We start from the raw sequence: 22,215 nt of genomic DNA on the forward strand, positions 1-22,215 counted from the left end.
TGGGTCCATGATCTCCCAGAACCCCACATAGCCCTGCCCCCTCAGCCGAGAGATCTGGAATAACTCAACAGTGTTTTTGTGTGCCGTGTTTATTTGGGGGCAGTAGTGGAGAGAAGTCTGACCCCTCGGGTAGGGCACTCTGAGGATCTGTATCTTGGTGGGAGTAGGAATAGGGTGCTGGGGAGGTATCAGGAATGACTGGATCCAGGCATCAGGTTGTTGACTGCTGCAATGTGGGCTCATTTGTAATATGGCCTCTGTGTGTGGAGGTCACTATAGACATCTGACCTCTGACCTTGGAGCTCCTAATGGGAGGGACAGGGTGGGAACCGTTAGTGCGTAAGATCCACTGAATAAACTTAAAAAAAACTCAGCCTTCTCCCTGTGGCCTATACGGCTCCTAGAAGCTTCTTCAACCTTGCAGCCATGGAAAAGATCTGTATTTTAATCAACTGCATTTAGTGTTTCCCTGTTTCCTCTGCCTCATCATTATACACCAGCCTCAGGGCCTTTGCACAAGCTGTTCTCTCTGCCCAAACACCGCTTTCCTGGATATTCCCATGAATGGTTCCTTCTCCCCCTTCAAGTCTCAGCTCATGTCACTTCCTCAGAGAAGTGTTTCTTGATTTTGTCATCTAACTTCTCCCCACCACACACACACTCCAGGCCCTGTCACACCAGTTGTTATTTCCTCCTCAAATTATCTTATTTCTTAATTTGCTTCAGGTCCATCTCCTAGGATGTAAACTCTGTTGCTGTGTAGGGGCTCCACAAATTCCACCTAAGGATGAATAAATTGGAATAATGTCTTGCCCTAAAGTTTCATGGTCCCTGATAACTGAAAAGTTCCCTCATTCTTCTGGACCTCACAAAGCCAAACTCAAGAGGCTTATGCTTTACAAAGAGACTTTTTATCCACAAGTGACACAAAGCAAAGGTGGCTGCAAATAAGTAAGAGACTTCACAGAACAAGGCTTACAGTTTTGGGAAGAGGGGTCTAATGGCCCGAAGAGGCAGCCCTCAGACTGAGTCCCTGAAATCATATGCAAATGACTGGTCTGGATATGCACCTTTATGGGAAGGGGTCTGTTTGGCCTCCATTAGATTCTCACAGGAGCCCTTGACCCCCTAAAGAGTTGAGAAAGGCATTGATAAAGAGGCAAGCAATGGAAAGATACCTCTGATTGGAGGTTTTGTTTTTGTTTTTTTTGTTTTCTTGAGAGAGAGAGAGAATGTGTGTGCACACCTGGAAGGAGAGGATGGGGAGATTTTTTTTTTTTTAAGATTTATTTAGGGGCACCTAGGTGGCTCAGTGGGTTAAAGCCTCTGCCTTCGGCTCAGGTCATGATCCCAGGGTCCTGGGATCAAGCCCCACATGGGGTTTTCTGCTCAGCGGGGAGCGTGCTTCCTCCTCTCTCTCTCTGCCTCACTCTCCGCCTACTTGTGATCTCTGTCTAATAAATAAATAAAATCTTTAAAAAATAAATAAATAAAGATTTATTTATTTGACAGAGAGCAAGAGTGGGAGGGGAGGGACAGAGGGAGAGAGAGAATCCCAAGCAGACTCCCCACTGAGCACAGAACCAGCCAGGACTAGATCCCACAGACCTGAGATCATGACCTGAGCCAAAATCAAAAGTCAGGTGCTTAACCCACTAAGCCATCCAGGTGCCCCTGCATGGTGGTTCTTTTTTTTTTTTTTTTTTTTTTTTAAAGATTTTATTTATTTATTCGACAGAGAGAGATCACAAGTAGGCAGAGAGGCAGGCAGAGAGAGAGAGAGAGAGGAGGAAGCAGGCTCCCTGCTGAGCAGAGAGCCCGATGCGGGACTCGATCCCAGGACCCTGAGATCATGACCTGAGCCGAAGGCAGCGGCTTAACCCACTGAGCCACCCAGGCGCCCCTGCATGGTGGTTCTTAAGAAGGGTTTCAAGATCCCTGTACCACCCCTAGATTATACTCACAATTTCATAAATTTTTGTGTGGATTTTTCTGAGGAGTCTCTCGCTTTCGTCAGCTTCTCAAAGGGATACAGGATCTTCCAAAAAATTCTTAAAACTTCTCTTTTCAGATTACCAAATTAGGGCTGAATCATGTCCTCTGCCTTTCCAGAGCTTCTCCCGGAAATCATCCTGTCCCAGACAATTCCATGCCTGCCTTCTTGCTAAGGCCTGCATTTGCCCTGGCGAAGGTAAAACCCTCCCTGTATTTCCTCACATGTTTTAAGCTGAGCATAAGGTCATGATTGATCATTGAAAGCAGTTTTGGGGGACGCCTGGGTGGCTCAGTTGGTTAAGCAGCTGCCTTCGGCTCAGGTCATGATCCCGGCGTCCTGGGATCGAGTCCCGCATCGGGCTCCTTGCTCAGCAGGGAGCCTGCTTCTCCCTCTTCCTCTGCCTGCCATTCTGTCTGCCTGTGTTTGCTCTCTCCCCCTCTCTCTCTCTCTGATAAATAAATAAAATCTTTATAAAAAAAAAAAAAAAAAAAAAAAAGAAAGCAGTTTTGGGAGGCGCTTGGGTGGCTCAGTCATTGGGCATCTGCCTTCAGCTCAGGTCATGATCCCAGGGTCCTGGGATCAAGTCCCTCCTCAGGCTCCCTGCTCTGTGGGAGGCCCACTTCTCCCATCTTCTCTCCCTGTGCTGTGTTCCCTCTCTCACTGTGTCTCTCTCTGTCAAATAAATAAAATCTTATAAGTAGTTTTTTTTTAAGATTTTATTTATTTTTTTGACAGAGAAAAATCACAAGTAGGCAGAGAGGCAGGCAGAGAGAGGGGGAAGCAGGCTCCCCACTGAGCAGAGAGCCTGACGCAGGGCTTGATCCCAGGACCCTGAGATCATGACCTGAGCCAAAGGCAAAGGCTTAACCCTCTGAGCCATCCAGGCACCTCAATAAATAAAATCTTAAAAGAAAAAGAAAAGAAAGAAGGAAAGAAAGAAAGAAAGAAAGAAAGAAAGAAAGAAAGAAAGAAAGAAAGAAAAGAAAGCAGTTTTGGACAGATGCTCTCCAAGAGCCTTTGAGGGTTTGAAATGCTGCTGAGAAATTGGCTTTAGGGTCTAGGTTCTAGAAGGACTGGGGAAGTGTTTAAGACAGACACCCACAGGGTAGGAGTGAGATGTGAGGAAGAGAAGCAGGGTTTTCTCACCTGATAAGGCGACTCTGTCTCAGTGATGCGCTGTTTCCTGGTCACTGTTGGGGGGTTGGGGGGTAGTGCAGAATGCAGAGTTAAGGCGATGAACTGGGATCCTTTTGCTGCTACAAAATCAGCCCTTCCATCATTGTCCCTTTGGCTGGTTGTGACTTGGGAGCTTACCCCTCCCTCAGAGAGTCCCAGGCTATCCCCTCCAGCCCCACTCACCCTCCACAGCCCCTCGCCCCCGAGGGAAGAGCCGGCCCAAGGAGTACACAGCCAAGGCAATGAGGAGGGTCAGCACCAGGTCCCCCAGAACAATCCCCGCCAGCACCCCTGGACTCATCACAGAGCAGTTGCATCCTGAGAATGTGAGACAGGGGTTGGGGGTTGTCACTGGGGGCTGGGAACTGGGAGAAGGTGTCAACAGGGGAAGGTTTGGAGAGCTTAGGGAACAGACAGAGATGGGGAGCTCTTTGGGAGGTAGGGAGGGGGACTACAGAGTCTAGGCCTACCGTCCTGTGCCTGGACAGAGCTGAAACCTGAGGAGAGAAAAAGAAGGTAAATTGAGGCAGGGGGTTGTGACTGGAGGGTGGGTGCAGAAGCTGGGGAGGATGGGTCCCGAGAGCCAGGAGATAAGAGTGGAAAGTCGTGTCTGGTGGGACCTGTGGGCCAGCGTCAAGGTCACTGACTGTGTTACTTCTACCCCGACTTGTCCTGTTGCAACACCAAGTAGAGTTCCCCCCACCCCCGCCGCTGCTACCAGAGGCCACATCTTGGGGTCTCAGGCTCTGAGAGACAGCCATAAGTTTTGGGGGGCTGGGGCTCTGCTTTCCCCCATCTCCCTTTTTGGTTCTCTCTCTACCCTGCTCCCTGCTCTGCCCCAAGCTGAGCCCAGGGATTCGGGAGGTGGCTGTGATAGCCCCCAACTCACCACCCACAGTCAGAAGGAGAGGCAGGAACAGGAGCCTGGTGGAAGGTCCAAGGACCCCCATGACGCAGGCAACACCGCTGGACATCGGAGTCCAAGGGCCAGTGGGATGTGGTGTTGCGTCCAAGTGAAGGAGGAAGTCTGAGGTGGGCGGTGGCAGGAGGGAGGAGGGGACAGTAGAGGAGGAGGGACAGAGACAGATAACGCCAGGAAGAAACAGGCCAAGACACCCCCAGGGGGCCATGCTGTAGCCCCTAACCACTGGACATAAAAGGGGAAAGGGTCCATGTGCCCAACTGGGGGCCAACCATCAGTGTACCAGGAAGTTAGTAGCTATGACTGAAGCCACCTTTGCCTCTTCCTGGCTGGGCAACCTTAAATAAGTCATCCAACCTCTCTGGGCCTCAGTTTCCTTATCTGTAAAATAAGGAGTAAAATAGTGCCTATTTTGTAGGGGTTTGTGGGGAGCGAATGGATTAATGTTTCTAGAACAGGGTCTGACACTCGTCAGCTTTTTATAAGCACCAGCTATAATTATTTGATAATCAGAACTTTGTGATGTTTATAGGATATTAAGAGAGCCCTCAGGATATGGGCACTAATGAGCTGCATTCTGTCCTAAGGTGTTAACCCTTTTAATCCCTCAGCAGCCATCTGAGGTAGACGCTTTTGTCATCGTCATCCCCACTGTACAGAAAGGTGCAGACACTTGCCCAAGGTCACGTAGCAAATAAATTTGGTAAGGAAACACAGGACACAAAGACAGATATCTGACCCTTAGAGAGAAGGAAAAAAGAGCCAAGAGGAAAGATACGGAAGGAGAAAGGGGTGGCGAGGCCAAGAAGAAGAGAGAGGGATAGACAGGGACACAGATATAGACAGCACAGACACAGGATTGGGGGTTTGGAAGGAGGTGAGTGGGGGACAACATGCAGACCACTGGGCTGGGCTGCGCTGCACCACCGAATGAGGAAGTAGCTGGAAGTGAGGACAGAGGGAAGGTGACCCAGGAGGAGACTGGGACTTCAGCTGGGGCTGGCTAGGAGGAACCTGAGGTTAGGGCACTGGGGGGATGGGCCCAAGGCAGGAAGCTCCCCTCCCCCATAGGCGCGTCACACCCCATAGCTCCCTGGGCCTGGTCTCAGGAGAGAAAAGGGGAAACTGGATGTCTGTCATGGGACAGATTCTGAGTGGCCCTTCCTGGTGGGGGGATTTGGAAGCCAGAGGAGGGCCAGGGCCCAGTCGGAGGCAGCACTGGCTGCCATCAGCCGCGAGCACCCAGGCCTGGCCCAGTCTGGTCGCTAAAGAAACAACATCCCCACCACCACCACCACCAGGCCTGCAGTGGGCGCAGAGAGAACAGGCCCCAGAGGGGCCTCGAGATGGCGGAAGCTGAATGAGCCTCTTGGCTTTCAGAGAGCAAGGGAAACTCTGAGCCTGAAGGGCTTCATCTGACTCCAGCACTCAGTGCTCTCGAGCTCACTCTGGCTGGGCTGGGGGAGCAGACTGTTGGGGGCATGGCTGCTGTGGTCCAATTTTATTGTGAGGATTTTGTGAGGTCTATCAGAGTAATGTCTGCCTGGCATGTTCTATCTGCTCAGTGACTCTTAATCACCGTCCTCCTCATTACTGTTATTGTTAGTATTTCAAGTCTCTAGTTCTGGGCTCACCTTGATAACCAACCTCCCTCAACCCCTCAGACTCGGCCTCCCGGTCTGGTCCTCCCGACTCCAGCCAGGCCCAAGCTGTCCCCAGAAATAGCCCTTATACTCGTGCACCAACCAATCAAGCAAATGTGGCCATACAGCCGGGTCTGTGTCCTGGAGCCCCCTACCTTTTAGTGGCTGAGATGTGGGGAAGTCTGAGGTATCCCAAAGGAACAGACAGGTGGTGGCAGATATCTGGGGTGGGGGTGGAGGTGGGGGTGGGGGTGTGGGTGGGAGGGGGTGGGCTCTTTACCAACTAAAAATAAAGTATTAGGGCACCTGAGTGGCTCAGTGGGTTAAGCCACTGCCTTCGGCTCAGGTCATGATCTCAGGGTCCTGGGATCGAGTCCCGCATCAGGCTCTCTGCTCGGCAGGGAGTCTGCTTCTCTCTCTCTCTCTGCCTGCCTCTCTGTCTACTTACGATCTATCTCTGTCAAATAAATAAATAAAATATTTTAATAAATAAATAAAAATAAAAAAAATAAAAATAAAGTATTAAATATGTTAGCAACTGGTACGACTGTACTGGTACAGAGCACAGAACACTGATCCAGGCTGGTCGGCCTGGGCTCTCCGTGGGTGGATGGGCCATTGGATGAAAAAAGGGTGAGATGGAGGGCACCCAGCTGACTGGGAGACACACCTCACCCAGTGCCAGGCTCCAGGAAGTAGGGCTGCTTCACCTCCCATGAGATCTGTGAAGTGTCTTAATCTGTCCTGGCAAGCAGCCCAAGAGTTGGGCAAGGCCCAGGCTGACTCTGCCAGAAAGCAGGCAATGTGGTGAGCCTGTGACAAGCTCGTCTCTGTGGAAGCGACAGCCCCTCCCTACTCTCCCTCTTCTATTTTTGCCCCCTACAATCCATCCTCCCCATAGTGGTCAGGGGAGGCTTTTTGAAAAGTCAGGGAACCAATTTTGTAAGTGGCTAAAAATTGTGAACAGATACATCACAGAAGAAGAGACCCGGATAGCCAATAAGCATGCGCGAAAGCGTTCAACATCATTAGTCATTAGGGAAATACGAATTAAAACCACAATGAAATACCATTACACACCCACTGGAGTGACTAAAATGAAAAAGACTGACCCTCTCGAGTGTCCGCAGAGACGGGGAGCAATTGGAAATCTCACGCTGCTAGTGGAAATGGGAAACAGAACCACCACTTTGGAAAAGAGTTTGGTAGTTTTTCATAAAGGTAAATATTCACCTACTCAGAGATCCAGCAATCCCACAGAAGCAGGCATCTACCCCAGAGAAATAAAAACATATACTTACATACATAAAGACCTGCCCATCTTTCTGTCCTCCCCTCCTACCCCTCTTTCCCTCACTTCCCCCTACTCCAGCTACACTGGCCTTCTGTTTCTTGAGTCAAGTTCATTCTCACCCCAGGGCCTTTGTACCTGCTGTTCCCCCTGCCTACGATGCTTTTCTCAAAGTTCAGGTAGAGTCAGCCCTTTCTCACCCTCCAGATATCAGCTCAAATGTTACACCCTCACAGAGGCCTCTCCTGCCCATCACCACTCAAGCCACCTCCCACCATCAATTTCATTTTCTTCCTGTGTTTATCATACCTGAAGTTCTCTGAACTGTGTGATCCCATTTTTCCTGTCTGCTACTTTCTCTAGAATGGAACTCCATGAGAACAGGAACCTTCCTGCCTTCTTCACTGTTATATCCTCAGCACAGTAGGTGCTCAGTAAATACTCTTTCAATATTGCAATAAACGGCCACCAGTAATGGGTTGGATGAAGGATGGCTCTTGAACCCTGCAGAGGTCTAAGGGATCCCAGACGTGCCCACCATTTCTTTTTGAATTGATCACTTGTCAGATAAGAATACTAGTGTCTGCCAATATCCTCATGCTGCTTCTTCTTCCATGAAATTTTCAGCAGGGCATCTGCCCACCAAACTAGAAACTGTATTTTCTGGCTGCATTTGTGTGTAGAGTGGTCATAGAACTTTGTTCTGGCTGATGAGCAATGTGGGAATAAATGAGCAATTTAGAAGTCCTAACCTTTGCGGACGGATGTACTCCACTCTTCCTGATTTCCTCATTCCCTGGAATTTGAATGTAGGAATCTTAGAACAAGTAGATGAGGGCAACATCATCAAAATGAAAGAGGGAGAAGACAGAAGAAGCCTCAGTGCATTTTGCTTTGACAAAGAACGTGGTGGAAGGGCCCTAACATTCTTGAACACATCCCCTTTGCTGTTTAAGTTAGTTAGTGCTTCTACTGTATGCAGTGAAGAACGTGACTGCCTCATCTGGGTCAGGCCTAACCTTGGTTTAATGACTAGAGCCAGGAGGTGGGTGTAGGTAGCCTCAACTTGTGGAAGGAGTCCTAAGACAGTCACAGTGTGGGCAGTTGTAAGCCAGGTAGCCTGCCTGGAAAAGGCATCTCTTTCTTCTTCTCACTTTCAGATAAAATTCTGATGTGAATACCTAACTATTTCCAGATAAAATACAATGCTACATAACCACACAGGGGAGGAGAATGAGTGGGAAAGGATGGGCCCAAGTTGGATGGTTGTCGGGGGGCAGATAGACTGTAGAGGACTCCTCATACTCTTTTATGTTTCATCTTTTCAAAATTCTCTAAATTAAAATTTTCTTGAGGGGCACCTGGGTGGCTAAGTCAGTTAAGCATCTGCCTGCGGTTCAGGTCAAGGTTTCAGGGTCCTGGCAGGCTAGCTGCTCAGCAGGGTGTCTGCTTCGCTCTCTCACTCTCCCTCTGTGCTCTCTCTCTCTCTCAAAGAAATAATAAAATCTTTTTAAAAGGGGGGGGGGTACCTGCGTGGCTCAGTCAGTAGAATGTTTGCCTTCAGCTCAGAGCATGATCTTGGGGTCTTGGGATCAAGCCCCATGCCAGGCTCTCTGCTCAGTGGGGAGTCTGCCTCTGCCTCTCCCTCTGTGCTCTCTCTCTCTCTAAAATAAAAAAATAAAAATTGAAAAAAAATTCTCTATTTTTCTTGTGGTGACGATTACATGGCTGTATGCACTTGTCAAAACTCACAAAACAATATACTAAAAAGGATGTATTTTACTCTATGTAAATTCTTTTTTTTTTTTTAAAGATTTTATTTATTTATTTGACAGAGAGAAATCACAAGTAGATGGAGAGGCAGGCAGAGAGAGAGAGAGGGCGAAGCAGGCTCCCTGCTGAGCAGAGAGCCCGATGCGGGACTCGATCCCAGGACCCTGAGATCATGACCTGAGCCGAAGGCAGCAGCTTAACCCACTGAGCCACCCAGGCGCCCTACTCTATGTAAATTCTACCTGAAAAAAACAAACAAACTGTTTTAAAGAGATGAAAATTGTAAGCACCAAAAGAACTAGTAAAGAGGTTTCATGATGTCTTTATTTCCTACCAGGTGCAATGTTAACAAGTAAACAGATGTTTCCCACTTTGACTTCTGGGAAAATGCTGGCAAATACTGACTTGCAAGGTGAATGAAGCAGGATCCCGGTGATAGGCATTGTTTTCTCCCCTTCTATTAAAATAGAATTTGTAATTGGGTGTCTGGTCTCCTAGCCAAGACTATGTTTCTCAGCCTCTTTGGAGGCCAGTGAGGCCTTGTCACTGTCTTCTGGCCAGTGGAACGTGGGAAGAAACAACTTCCAGGTTGTGTCCCTCGAGGCAAAGATGTGGGCTCCCTTTCTTTGTCCTTCCTCTTGGCAGGAACATGACCCTGACACTGGGCATGGACAGACATCCTAGACCACAACAACTGACTTTTTATTTGTGAAATGAAGGTCTTTAAAATATAATTAGAGCAATGATCCATGGGTATATTAATTGTGGTTCATCTATGTCATAAATGCAGTCATTATAAATGAATTAGAATTCTTTAAGCTCATTTGAAGAGATTTTAATTGAGAAAAGTAAGGTAGGGAGAAGAGAATATAGTATGAGGCCAAACAGTGACCAGAAGAACCCCTTGTAAACATGTAGATATATGTTTGCATATTGAGAGGTGATACATAAAGTTGTGGAAGGAGACACCTCAGGCTGCCACCATTGGTAACACTGGTGACCTGGGTCAGGATAGGAGATCGGGGAGGGTAAGAGGAAAACAGGGTTGCAACTGAAAGAAATAGATGATAACAATAATATATATAACAAGATGTCTTTTATATCAAATTATGCATGTAAAATTGTGTTTATCTACACAGCAAAAACTGAATGACATTCGAGAGAATATCAACAGTGGAATCTCTGGGTGGTGAGATTTAGGTTGCTTCTGTTTTCTTTATTTTTAAAATTTCTGTTTTTACAGGAAGTATTTTTTTTAAGATTTTATTCATTTATTTGACAGACAGAGATCACAAGTAGGCAGAGAGGCAGAGAAAGGAAGGGAAGCAGGCTCCCTGGGGAGCAGAGAGCCCGATGAAGGGCTTGGTCCCAGGTCCCTGGGATCATGACCTGAGCTGAAGGCAGAGGTTTTAACCCACTGAGCCACCCAGGAGCCCCATACAGGGAGTATTTTTAACTTGTATAATCATTAAAAAAATTTTAATTTCAGAAAACACAACAAATACATAAAGGCAAATTTGCAGGGGGATAAAAAGACAGGACTTCTGCTGCCAGTAATGGTGGTCTAAGAAACCAGAAAGCACCATCTCACTGAGGAACAAATGAAAATGCAGGATGAAATATATGGGAAGAGTTACTCTAAGTAGCAAAGCACTGGTAAGAGGGTAAGGAAATACTACCCCAAACCCAAAATAAAACAAGAGAGGAACCCAGAGCACAAATGCCTTCGGAAGAAATGCTTTCACATTGTTCTAAGGGCATTTTCCAATCCAGAAGACAGTTTGGGACTAGAGAGGCAGAAGTAAATGCCCAGACCCACCCTGACCAGAGAGTCTGAACATAAGCTCTTCATTTTAAGCTGGGATCTGAATGCTGTTACACTCAAGGTAAGAGTGAGCTCGAAGTCACGTAGCCTTCATGTGAACTAATAGCTTATCCTTATATGCCCTAAGCCAGGTAAACCTAGGTCTTGTCCTGGATTAATATCTCCTCTGGAGTAACGTATAACTGTATTTGGTCTTCAAAGTCTTCCTACAAGTCTAAGACAACATGAACAAGAATAAGCAGAATCAATAGATATGACAATGTACATGCAAATACTTCAGATTTCTGACCATATCATATACACAAGTTTTCGTCCTGCCCCTTTTTGTAAATTATTTGTATGAACCCGGAATGAGCACCTATATTCCCTGTTCATCTGTGACCTGACCTTGCTGTCAGACCTCTGCTCTTTGCCCTGGAAAGGAACCAAGGAGACAACTGTCACACCACAGAGGGTAAAATAAATCAGACACCAAAGCTAAGATTTCATTTCTCAGTTCACCTATGCTAAGAAAGAGCTGTGGGGTGAGTCCATTTCCCCTTTCTTCTTCCCACTGCCTGGAATGCGGATGTGGTGGGAGCCATCTTGGACCACGAAGGTCAGGCTGTTCCCCAAGTGATGGCAAAACCATAGGTTAAAGCAGCCTGGATCTCTGATACCATGAAGCCCTGGACTGTTTATACTTGGTTTATTGGTGAGAGAGAAATAAACTTCTACTTTGTTTAAGCCACTGTTATGTAGAATTCTGTAATAGGGTTCATATCCTGCTAACCTATGTCCTACCTAAGTGCTCGTTACCCATGAGAGATTTCTCCTGTTTCTAAAACTCCCTTAGAAATATCAGTCTTGGGGGGCCTGGGTGGCTCAGTAGGTTAAAGCCTCTGCCTTCAGCTCAGGTCATGATCTCAGGGTCCTGGGATCAAGCCCCGCATCGGGCTTTCTGCTCAGCAGGGAGCCTGCCTCCCCCTCTCTCTGTGCCTGCCTCTCTGCCTACTTGTGATCTCTGTCTGTCAAACAAATAAATAAAATCTTTAAAAAATATATCAGTCTTACTGGGTTTGTAATATTATATCCTCTGAAGTTTTTGAACTTTTATTCACTCATGCATGTATTCATTTATCCAACACTATCTGTCCAGGCTCCTGGATGGGTGAAAGACATGTAATGATGAACAAAACTGCCCTCACAGAGCTTACATCCTATGTGGAGGGAGATAGGCAATAGACAAGAAAACTAAATAAATAAAACTTTCCTATTTTCAGAGATACCACGTTCTAAAATGTGCAGCAGAGACTGGCTAATTTGTCACTAAAATGGCTTCCCTTTGCTCCTTTGCACACAGCTGGACATTTCCCATCATCCCTTGCAGTCAGGTATGTAAGCCAACAGCACGTGAGCAAATGCATTTCTTTTTTTTTTTTTTTAATTTTTTTTTTAAGATTTTTTTTTTTTTTTAATTTGACAGAGATCACAGGTAGGCAGAGAGGCAGGCAGAGAGAGAGGAGGAAGCAGGCTCCCTGCGGAGCAGAGAGCCCGATGTGGGGCTCAATCCCAGGACCCTGGGATCATGACCTGAGCCGAAGGCAGAGGCTTTAACCCACTGAGCCACCCAGGCGCCCCAGCAAATGCGTTTCATTGGACCTCCGGGTGTCACCCTAAAAACCTCCCACTTGTGACCCTCACTTCTTTCAACAACCACTATTAGAGAGGATGGGGGGGGGCAAGGAGGCGCAAGCCAACTAAAGTTGCCCAGAGCCAACGGATGGAAGGAGCCTGATTCCCTGGGTGACTCAGCCACAGATCCTGACTGCATCACACTATGGTGTGAAGGAAATATAGACTGTACTAAGCCACTGAAATCTGGGGGTTCCTTGGTTAATGGTAGCTAGTAATTTACCTTACCTAACACACTCCATAAAACAGAGACTCTGGAAGACTAAAAAAACGGCTCCAATTTTTCACCCCTCTCCCTGCCTCCTGCCATCTGACTTTACCACAACTTCCTTCAAGGGTGGAGTCTATTTCACTCCCCCCACCCCCTCACTGCCCTTGAATCTGAGCAGGTGTTGGGAACCGATGAGGTCAAAAGAATGTGGAAGAAGGAAATGGAGTGACAGTTGCCATCAACAGCTAATACAGGCTCTCTGACCAAATAAATTCAGGAAAAAAAAAATGCCCTGGAACTTTTGGGACACATGGTCTGGGAGAAAGAAGCCAGCTTCCACGTGAGAGCACCATGCTGGAGTGGCCCCGTGTGTTTGCTCTGATCAACAGCCCACTGACCTTTCATCTGACAGTCAACATTGCCAGCTATATGAGTGAGCCACCTTGGCTACCTGGACCAGTTGAGTTTCCTTTTCTTTTCTTTTCTTTTTTTTTTTTTAAGATTTTATCTATCGATCTATCTATCTATCAGAGAGAGAGCGAAAGAGCACAGCAAGGAGAGTGGCAGGCATAGGGAGAAGCAGGCTCTGTGCTGAGCAAGGAGCCCCATGCAGGACTCAATCCCATGACCCTGGGATCATGACCTGAGCCAAAAGCAGCTGCCTAACCCACTGAGCCACCCAGGCGTCCCTCCAGTTGAGTTTTCAAATGCCTCCAGCCCCACTCAGCATCTGACTTCAACCATATGATGGACACCAAGTGAGCACAGCCCAGCCCCACTGAGCCCTTCTTGAATAACTGATCCATAGAGTCAGAGGAAAAAGAAAATGGTTGGTTTAAGCTGCTTAATTTTTGGACAATTTGTTATGTAGCAAAAGATAACTGAAACACTGGGGTTGCAAACTCTACCCTAACCTGCATGCTACAGTAGCCAGACATGTAATGTAAGCCAGTGAGCAGGGCCTGGTGTGGGATAACAGAGCATGGTGGGGGACCCTGATTTACAGGGAATCCATGCTGTGCTGATCGAGGCTGTATTTATCCCCAGAACTGTTCATATTCCCCTTTCTGCCTGCATCCCAGCCACAGTTCCCAGTCTCCCCCTTTATCTGGATTTATCTGGGGTTCTGCCAGTGGGAAGCAGTGACAGGAGCCTGGAGAGTGGGAGCAAGGGGCCATGGCAATTCATCCCTCTCCCCGTGGTTGTGCCTCCTCACAGCTCCAGCCAGCCTGACAGTCCCACTGGGCCTCCAGTTTCTTTTAGGTGACTTTGTCTCTGGGCTTTCCTGATGCCACCTCCTCCCTTTCTTCCTCCAGCCTGGAGTGACAGTGGCTTCCCACTGTTGCTAATTTCTGATTGCTTCGCTGGCTCCCGCTTAGCCCCCCATCTCCTCCATCTGGTGCATAACCATCTCCATGCGTCAACATCCCTCTGTTCTAATATCTGTATCTTCATCAGGCCCTCACAGGTAGAGCAGCTCCTGCCCACTGTGCCCAAACAGACAAGTGGGCTCCATGTTGTCAGATAACCCAACATGGCAGCAGGCAAACACCAAGAAGGTTGTGGGGTGTTCTGAATTTTCAAATGCTGTGGCTGCCAGTGGTCCTCTTACTTCAGAGTACACAGAAGCGACAGGAGAGACCGAGGAGAGTACTTACTGGGTCAGTGAACAGACCTTTACTGAGAACCTACTGTGTACTGTGTGCAGGTGCTGTGTGAGGAGCCGGGGACAAAAAGTGGTAAACCAGAGAGGGGAGTCCCTGCCCTGTGTGCTTCCGTTACGGTAGAGGAAACAGAAAAGCAAATGGAGACAAAGGACAGCATGTGGAACATGCCAGGAAGAAGGAAAGGCGGGTGATACTCTGTGAATGGGGGCACAGGGGAGTCAGGCTTTAGTTGCAGTGACACGATGGCAGCAATGAGATGGGGCATCTGAGCTGAGAGTCCTCAAGGACAAGAGAGTCAGGCTGACGAAGATCTGGGAGAACCATGTTCCCAGAAGAGGGAATGGCCTTCACAAAGTCCCCGAGCCAGGAAAGAGCTGGAAGTGTGTGAGGAACAGCGAGAAGGGATGGCTGGGGCAGAAGGAGTGAAAGGGAGGGTGAAGGACTATGTGGGGTTGGGGGGGGGGGTGCAGTGGCCACAGGAAGGAGCTTGGATTTTAATATAAGTGCAATGAAAAGCCGCTGGAAGATTTTAAGAAGGGAAGTAGTATGATCTATGTTTTTGAAAGACAATTCCCCGCCACCACCACAAAGTGTTGTATGAGGACTACAAATAGGACACAAGATTAGAAGCAGGGAAACCAGTCTGTAAGCAATTGTGGTGGTCCAGGTGGTACACTGAATGGGGTTTGGACCAGGGTGTTAACAGTGGAGCAGTGAGAAGTGGGTGGGTTTGGGAGAGCTGTGTCACAGAAACCAGAAGGGGAGTTTTCAGACAGGACTGATCTGAAGGACTTGTTAAAATGCAGACTGCTGGGTCTTGTCCCTAGAGATTACAGTTCAGTGGGTCTAGAGCAACATAATTTGCATTTCTAACAAGTTGTCATATGATGCTGCTACTGCAGACCCAGATATCACACTTTGAAAACCACTAGGTGTAAAACGATGCTTTCTAATAGAAATATAATGTAAGCCATGTGCATCATTTAAAAATTGGGGGGGGGGGCACCTAGCTGGCTCAGTCGGAAGAGCACGTGAGTCTTGATCATGGGAGCCATGAGTTCAAGCCCTGTGTTGGGTGTAGAGATTACTTAAATAAATTTAAAAATAAAATAAAATAAAATTTTCCAGTAGCCACAGTTAAAAGAAAAAAACAGGTGAAAGTATTTTAATAAAATAGTCCAGTCATATGTTTTATTATTAATACATCCCAAATACTCTTGTTTCAGCAAGTTGACAATGTTTTTTTTAAATTTTTTTTTAAATCAGGGGTGCCTGGTGGCTCAGTGGATTAAGCCACTGCCTTCGGCTCAGGTCATGATCTCAGTGTCCTGGGATCGAGCCCCGCATTGGGCTCTCTGCTCAGCAGGGAGCCTGCTTCCTCCTCTCTCTCTGCCTGACTCTCTGCCTACTTGTGATCTCTCTCTCTGTCAAATAAATAAATAAAATCTTTTAAAAAATTTTTTTAAAATCGATTTATTTACTTGAGAGAGAGAGAGAGAGAGGACGAACAGGAGGGGCAGACAGAGAAGAGAGAATCTGAAGCAGACTCCATGCTCAGCAAGGAGCTCGAGATGACGACCTGACCCAAAACCAAGAGTGGGATGCTTCCCTGCCACCCCGGCACCCCTACCTATTACCAATGTTTTAAAAACTCTTGAGATATTTTACATTCTTTTTCTTTTTTTAGTAATAAGTCTTCGAAATCCCAGTGTGTGTTTATACTTATAGCACATCTAAATTAGGACTAGTTAAACCTTCAGTACCCTGTGTAGCTAGTGCCTACCATACTGGACAGCACAGGATAGGCCACCTGTTGCAGAACCAGCGTTAAGGACAGAATTGCCTCTTGAGTTTAGCTACATGGAAGAGTTTTAGCAACACAAAAGTGTCGGGATTTTTTGTGAAACAGAGGGAAAGATGGGGCACCTGGGTGGCTCAGTGGGTTAAGCTGCTGCCTTCGGCTCAGGTCATGATCTCAGGGTCTGGGATCGAGCCCCACATTGGGCTCTCTGCTCAGTGGGGAGCCTGCTTCCCCCTGCCCCTGCCTGCCTCTACCTACTTGTGATCTCTCTCTCTGTGTCAAATAAATAAATAAAATCTTTAAAAAAAAAAAAAAAAACAGAGGGAAAGAGATGGAGGGGAGAGCATGTAGACACTTCCCTTCTAAAGTTTGGCTGTATTACTATAATGGATGGATCAGGCTGACAACACTGAAACCCAACACTGGATATTCATATCACAAACACAAAAGAAACATCCAGACATTATTATGTGCCTCCTGACTGAAGAACTCAACATCACCCATCACCACCCTACTCTTACCGCCCGGCTGGCTCAGTGGGTGAAGTCTCTGCCTTCAGCTCTGGTCACCGTCTCAGGGTCCTGGGATCAAGCTCCACATCAGGCTCTCTTCTCAGCAGGGAGCCTACTCCCCCCACACCCCGCCTGCCTGTCTACTTGTGATCTTTCTCTCTGTCAAATATATAAATAAAATCTTTTTTAAAATTAATTAATTAATTAATTAAACCTGAATCTGACCCAGCCTCTAGATCTACCAGTTTGCAGGACATAAAGGGGACAGAAGAACATAATAAAGGACACCAACAAATGCAACCAGCCAAATCAGACTGTGCGATAAATGAGAGGGAGGGGGAACCACCCTAGAATAAAAGACTTAAACAGGTGCCAACAAAATGCAATGCGTAGATCTTGTTTGGATTCTAATATAAGCCAGTCAACAGTTAAGACATTTCTAAGACAATCAGGGAAATTTCGGGACAAGCTGGGCATTAAATAAAATTAAGAAATTATTTGTTGTTGGGTGCAATAAAGGTTTTTTGTTTTGTTTTTTTTTTTAAAGAAACGTGTATTTTAGAGATACATAAAGAAGTATTTATGGATGAAAGCATATGATGTCTGGGATTTTGCTTTAAACTAATTTTGCGGGGAAGGAGGCAGAAAAATACAATAAGATTGGCCATATGTTGATAATTGCTGAAAAAAGGTGATGGGTACCTGGGGGATCATTACACTATTCTGTTTTTATGCATCGTTGAACATTACCATAGTAAGATGCAGTTTTTGGTTTTTTGCTTTTAAAGGGGGTCGAGAGGTAGCTGTGAAGGAAAAGAGAGAAAAGAAGGGGAAGGGATTTTTCCTCTTTTAAGACTAAAGCGCTATGAACAGGCTCGAGAGTTGACAGGGGATAGTGGCGATTGAGGAGATCCGCAGGCTGGCTCCAGGACATATACAGCGGTGGGGGTCTCGCTGGTTCTTAAAGGACCCCCGCCCTTACCCCACATAACCCCGCCCCCTGCTGCTTCAAAGCGGCTGCGACTCCTGGGACAGAACAGTGGCCTATACCCACCTGCTAAAGTCCATCTGGTTTGACCAGCCCCCCGCGCTTGCGCAGCAGTCCCCCCACCGGGCGCCGGGCTCAGTTCCCACATCCCACAATCCCCCGCGCCGCTCTGGAGGCGCGCTCTAAGAGGGGGAGAGGCCTCTTCAGCCACCAGATTTGAGCAAGGTGAGGCAGAGGGTGTCGCGTAGCCTTCTGGGAAATGCAGTGGGCTTGGTAGGCCAGAACCACTATTTAACCCACGCACGAGACTACGTGCCCCACAATGCACCACGCGCGTTGTGGCTGAGCGGTGTATTGCTGCCCCCACGTGGCAGATGAGCGGTTATGTCTAAACCAGGGAATAGTTCTGAGAGGAGCAGAAGCGGCCGGGACGGGGAACGCTGAGGGTTGCCCTGGAAACCTTTGAGGAGGTCAGTCCAGAGGGAAGGGGCCCCGCCACTGGCCCAAGGAAGAATGGTAGTCGTGAATAAGTTGGAGGTAGGGCCCACTATGAAGATTAAATGAAATGAGGACAGAACGGGGCGTGGGTGGCTCAGTGGGTTAAGCCTCTACCTTCGGCTCAGGTCATGATCTCAGGGTCCTGGGATCGAGTCCCTCATCGGGCTCTCTGCTCAGCAGGGAGCCTGCTTCCCTCTCTCTCTCTCTGCCTGCCTCTCTGTCTACTGTGATCTCTCTCTGTCAAATAAATAAATAAAATCTTTCTTTTAAAGATTTTATTTATTTATTTGACAGAGAGAGAGAGTAGACAGAGTGGCAGGCAGAGAGAGAAGGGGAAGCAGGCTCCCTGCTGAGCAGAGAGCCCGAAGCGGGACTCGATCCTAGGACCTTGAGATCATGACCTGAGCCGAAGGCAGCATCTTAACCCACTGAGCCACCCAGGCGCCCCAATAAATAAAATCTTTAAAAGAGAGAGAGAAATGACAGAACTGTTGGGTGTATATTATTGTTATCATTACAGCTAGTACTCATAGAGCAAGTACTTACATGTGAACCACTGCTTCCAGCTTTGTACATGAATTATCTCATTTAATCCTCCCAACAAGCCATTTGAGGTACTTTCGAGAATGAAATTGAGGCTCGAAGAAGGGAATAACTTGCCCAAAGTCAGTTCAGCTGGTCAGTGGCAGAGCTGGGGTATGAACTTAGGCTATCAGTCTTCCCAGTGGGTGCTTTTCTTCACTAAGACCGTAACACCCTCTGATCGCTCTGTTAAATTAGCCCGAGATTGTAATTAGGACATGAATCAACTCAAAATGGCCATTTGCATGTGGATCTCTGAGTTGGGGATTATGAGTTTCTGCCCAAATTTGTGATTAAGCCTTGCTCCAGGACAGAGTTTACAATCAGCATAAATTTATAATTAGCACATGAATCAGCACAGTATCTGTTCACAGAGCTCAGATTTCTGATTAGCACTTGAATCAACAGCCATTTGTGTTAGAAGTTGGAGTCATTAGTTTCAGATTAGCACACAGATCTGTGCATACTGGGATTATATTCACACCTAGAAAGCCCCACCCCCTCTGGGCCAGGTGACCTCCTCCTTAAATGTTGTCCTCATCCCTTCACTGAACCTCCACCCCTAACCCCACCATCATGCACTGGCAGGTAGACTTGGGGATGTCCTTGTTCCTCTCCTCTCCTCCATCTTGTTCGTAATGGAATATCACAGCGCCAAACACAGTTCAGAAGTTACCTATTCTCTTTCTGCCTTATGAGGAGACAAAACACCAAAGCCTGGACCATATCTGATTCACAGGTACGTTCCCTGCATCAGGTCTGGCACACAGCAAGGGCTCAATAAATGCTTGGAGAGAGAATGCTTGGGGATGGGGCACTCACCATCCTCTCTCTGCATCGACCTAAACATTTATCAAGTCAAGCCAGATTCACTTTGCCCTCAAAGAAGTAAAATTTGTGGTCACCCAGCCCAAAGGCAAAGGCCCAGTATAGGTGGGTGGGTGGGTGGTCAGGGTGGGGCTGAGACGTGTCCCTGGAGCGAGATTTGGTGTAGCTGATGGAAGGAGATCCCACTGCCTGTTCTGGCTGCCTGCCCTGAGCTTGTATATCTGGTGATGGTTGATGTTGGGTCCATTATAATCCATACACTCTGCATAATCGTGACTGGGAGGAGGCTACCCAGCCTGGGAAGAAATTCTCAGCCCTCCTTGCATCCGGGATGGCCATGTGACTAGTTCTTTCCAGTAAAATATGGACAGAAGGGAGGTTTATTGAAGTTTTTTTCTGGGGCCAGTTTTTTAAGATGGTGAACCTTCTCCACCCTGTCTCCTCCCATTTGCCAGGTGGAAGCAGATAATTCTGAGCCCCAGGAAAAAATGGAGGGAGAAGATTAACAAGTCTGCTGTGTGAGTCACCAGATGGAGGACAGCTGCCAACCAAGCAGGACACCTGTGGCAAGAAATCAACTATTGTATGAAGTCACTGAAATCAAGAGGGCTCTTTGTTACAGTAGCTGACATTGAATGCACGGATACTCTGACCCTTCCTCTCTAGTCCCCTGATAACAGTAAACCTTGGACACCCACCTGTCATTCTGCGACATGAACCTCTAATCCCCAGTTGTGGTGTCCAGGCTTTCATATAGCAGTTTCATACAGTGGCCCAAAGGCTTTATGTTTACTAATTAAAAGTTACCAGTATATGGGGTGCCTGGATGGCTCAGTGGGTTAAAGCCTCTGCCTTCGGCTCAGGTCATGATCCCAGGGTCCTGGGATCGAGGCCTACATCAGGTTCTCTGCTTGGCAGAGAGCCTGCTTCCTCTTCTCTCTGTGCCTGCCTCTCTGCCTACTTGTGATCTCTGTCTATGAAATAAATAAATCTGAAAGAAAAAAAAAGAATGTGTTCAACTTAAAAAAAAAATTACCAGTATATTCCCCTCCATTCTTTGCACAAATGTAAACTTTCTCCCATGTACTTATGGAAGTTCTCTTCCAGGCTGACAGTTGGAAGTCATTAAAGCAGACCTCAAGCATTGAGTTAGGTCTTCGACCATCATTAAGCAGAGCCAGATTACACAGGATCTTGTGGTTGCCCTGAAAAAAAGTCCATGCTTGCCAGAAACCCATCAGTCTGATTTAGGGTGGCTAGGTATATGTTTGGGAGGGTGGGGAGGATATACACATCTTCCTGCCTGTCTCTTTTGACCCATCCGTACGGGAATGCACCTTCAGACCTAATCTTTTTTTTTTTTTTTTAAGATTTTATCTATTAAAAAATTTTTTTAAAAAGGATTTTATTTATTTGACAGAGATCACAAGTAGGCAGAGAGAGAGAAGGGGAAGCAGGATCGCTGCTGAACAGAGAGCCTGATGCGGGGCTCGATCCCAGGACCCTGGGATCATGACCTGAGCCAAAGGCAGAGGCTTAACCCACTGAGCCACCTAGGCACTCCCAGACCTAATTTTTAAAGTAGGGTCCTGGGTGTGCCTGTCTGGCTCAGTCAGTTAAGCATCTGCCTTCGGCTTTGGTCTTGATCCCAGGGTTCTAGGACTGAGCCCCACATCGGGATCCCTGCTCAGTGGAGAGCATGCTTCTCCCTCTCTGTTTCCCCTGCTTATGCCCTCTCTCTCTCTCTGTGTCAAATAAATAAATAAAATCTTTAAAAAATAATAAAGTGAGTTCCTAGTCCCCAGCACTGATTCGTGTGCTAATTACAAAGCTGAGCTAATTCCAGTGAACACCGGAGGCTGGACTTGGGTTGGTGGGTATTAGTTGAGGATAAAGAGACCCCACCTCTATCCATCACTGCTCAAACAACCCCCAATTTGAAAGGGGCCTGAATTTATTTATAAACTCTTTTTCTGACAGAGTGACATCATTGATTTGAATGTCCATGTGCACGCATGTGTGCATGCACGTGTGTGTGTGCCCATCCCTTGTAGGTGTTTGATAGGCTTTCTGAATATTTTTCTCGTGTACATGTGTGAGAATGTAGCTCACCAAGCATGCAAGAAAGAATCTGAGCAGAGTATGTTTCTGCACGTATGATTTCTCACATGTCTGAGTAATGGGTCTGTGCGTGTGTGTATTGGAGGTGTGTGACTAAATGTGCGCTTGTGTATGTCCCCTGTTTTTGAACATGAAACCAGGTGTACATGCGTTCCATGTGCCTGCTGTGTCTGTGTTTGGTGAGCCTCTGAGTACGTGACGTGCATTTAGGAATATGGATGTGTCTGCCATGTGTATTTGTATGTTTAGGCAGATTCTGTGTGTGTATATGAGCAGTCCCCTTCCCCCCAAGACCCCTTCAGCTCTCAGGCAGTTTAACCTCATTCTTCCTGCTGGGGCTTTTTCTGCTCCTTTTGTCCCCTTCTCCAGATGTGTAATTAAGTAAATGCGGCAATTAAGCAGAGCACCCCAAAGACCATCCCACCAGGATCCCCTTGCAGGATCTGATGAAGGATTACAGCACATACAGACACATGCACGGGACTATCCAGGTACTGCAGAGACCCCCCAGACTGCACGTGCTATAGCATGAGGACAAACAATGCAGAGGGCCCCTTTGCCTACCTGCTTTGTTGGTACTCATCCTTCAGGTCTCAGCAGGGGTTGGGAGAGCCTAAAAGGTTAGACTCTGCCTCTGGGATCCCCTCTGCTTCCTCTGTCAGAGCCCTGACCACTCTGGCCTGTGGTTTGCCATCAAAGCCCTTAAT

The 22,215-nt window shown here is 47.3% G+C and overlaps 1 protein-coding gene and 2 long non-coding RNA genes across 6 annotated transcripts; 1 reads left to right on the top strand and 2 right to left on the bottom strand.

The window, feature by feature from the left end:
- Window positions 1-71: 71 nt before the first annotated feature.
- Window positions 72-17,673, bottom strand: TYROBP (transmembrane immune signaling adaptor TYROBP). Of its 4 annotated transcripts, none has more exons than XM_059152106.1 (5): window positions 17,546-17,642; window positions 3,643-3,669; window positions 3,356-3,490; window positions 3,143-3,186; window positions 72-305 (listed from the first exon to the last, which is right to left on the bottom strand). In XM_059152106.1, the coding sequence occupies exons 1-5, from the start codon at window positions 17,625-17,627 to the stop codon at window positions 240-242; spliced, it is 354 nt and encodes a 117-aa protein (XP_059008089.1). In that variant the 5' UTR covers window positions 17,628-17,642; the 3' UTR covers window positions 72-239. The 4 variants fall into 4 exon arrangements, with proteins under 4 accessions (XP_059008089.1, XP_059008086.1, XP_059008090.1 ...); XM_059152103.1 differs by lacking the exon at window positions 17,546-17,642 and adding an exon at window positions 4,062-4,210; XM_059152107.1 differs by lacking the exon at window positions 3,643-3,669 and having other exon boundaries at window positions 17,546-17,673.
- Window positions 896-2,283, bottom strand: LOC131818059 (uncharacterized). The gene is made up of 2 exons (XR_009348686.1): window positions 1,965-2,283; window positions 896-1,450 (listed from the first exon to the last, which is right to left on the bottom strand). It is a non-coding gene; the product is annotated as an uncharacterized LOC131818059 (long non-coding RNA).
- Window positions 17,674-17,848: 175 nt separating the features above from the next.
- LOC131818252 (uncharacterized) lies at window positions 17,849-21,110 on the top strand. The gene is made up of 3 exons (XR_009348747.1): window positions 17,849-17,949; window positions 19,148-19,298; window positions 19,843-21,110. It is a non-coding gene; the product is annotated as an uncharacterized LOC131818252 (long non-coding RNA).
- The last annotated feature ends 1,105 nt before the right edge of the window (window positions 21,111-22,215 follow it).

The sequence above is a fragment of the Mustela lutreola genome, chromosome 16 (assembly GCF_030435805.1).
Source record: "Mustela lutreola isolate mMusLut2 chromosome 16, mMusLut2.pri, whole genome shotgun sequence".
Lineage (NCBI taxonomy): Eukaryota > Metazoa > Chordata > Mammalia > Carnivora > Mustelidae > Mustela > Mustela lutreola.

Excerpts from the sequence above, each read along its gene's own strand:
- TYROBP (XM_059152103.1), bottom strand. The coding sequence starts at position 4,146 with ATGTCCAGCGGTGTTGCCTGCGTCATGGGGGTCCTTGGACCTTCCACC. Across the intron at positions 3,187-3,355 it reads GGGGCGAGGGGCTGTGGAGG|TGACCAGGAAACAGCGCATC; the intron begins GTGAGTGGGGCT and ends ACCCCCCAACAG. Across the intron at positions 306-3,142 it reads AGACAGAGTCGCCTTATCAG|GAGCTCCAAGGTCAGAGGTC; the intron begins GTGAGAAAACCC and ends CCCTCCCATTAG.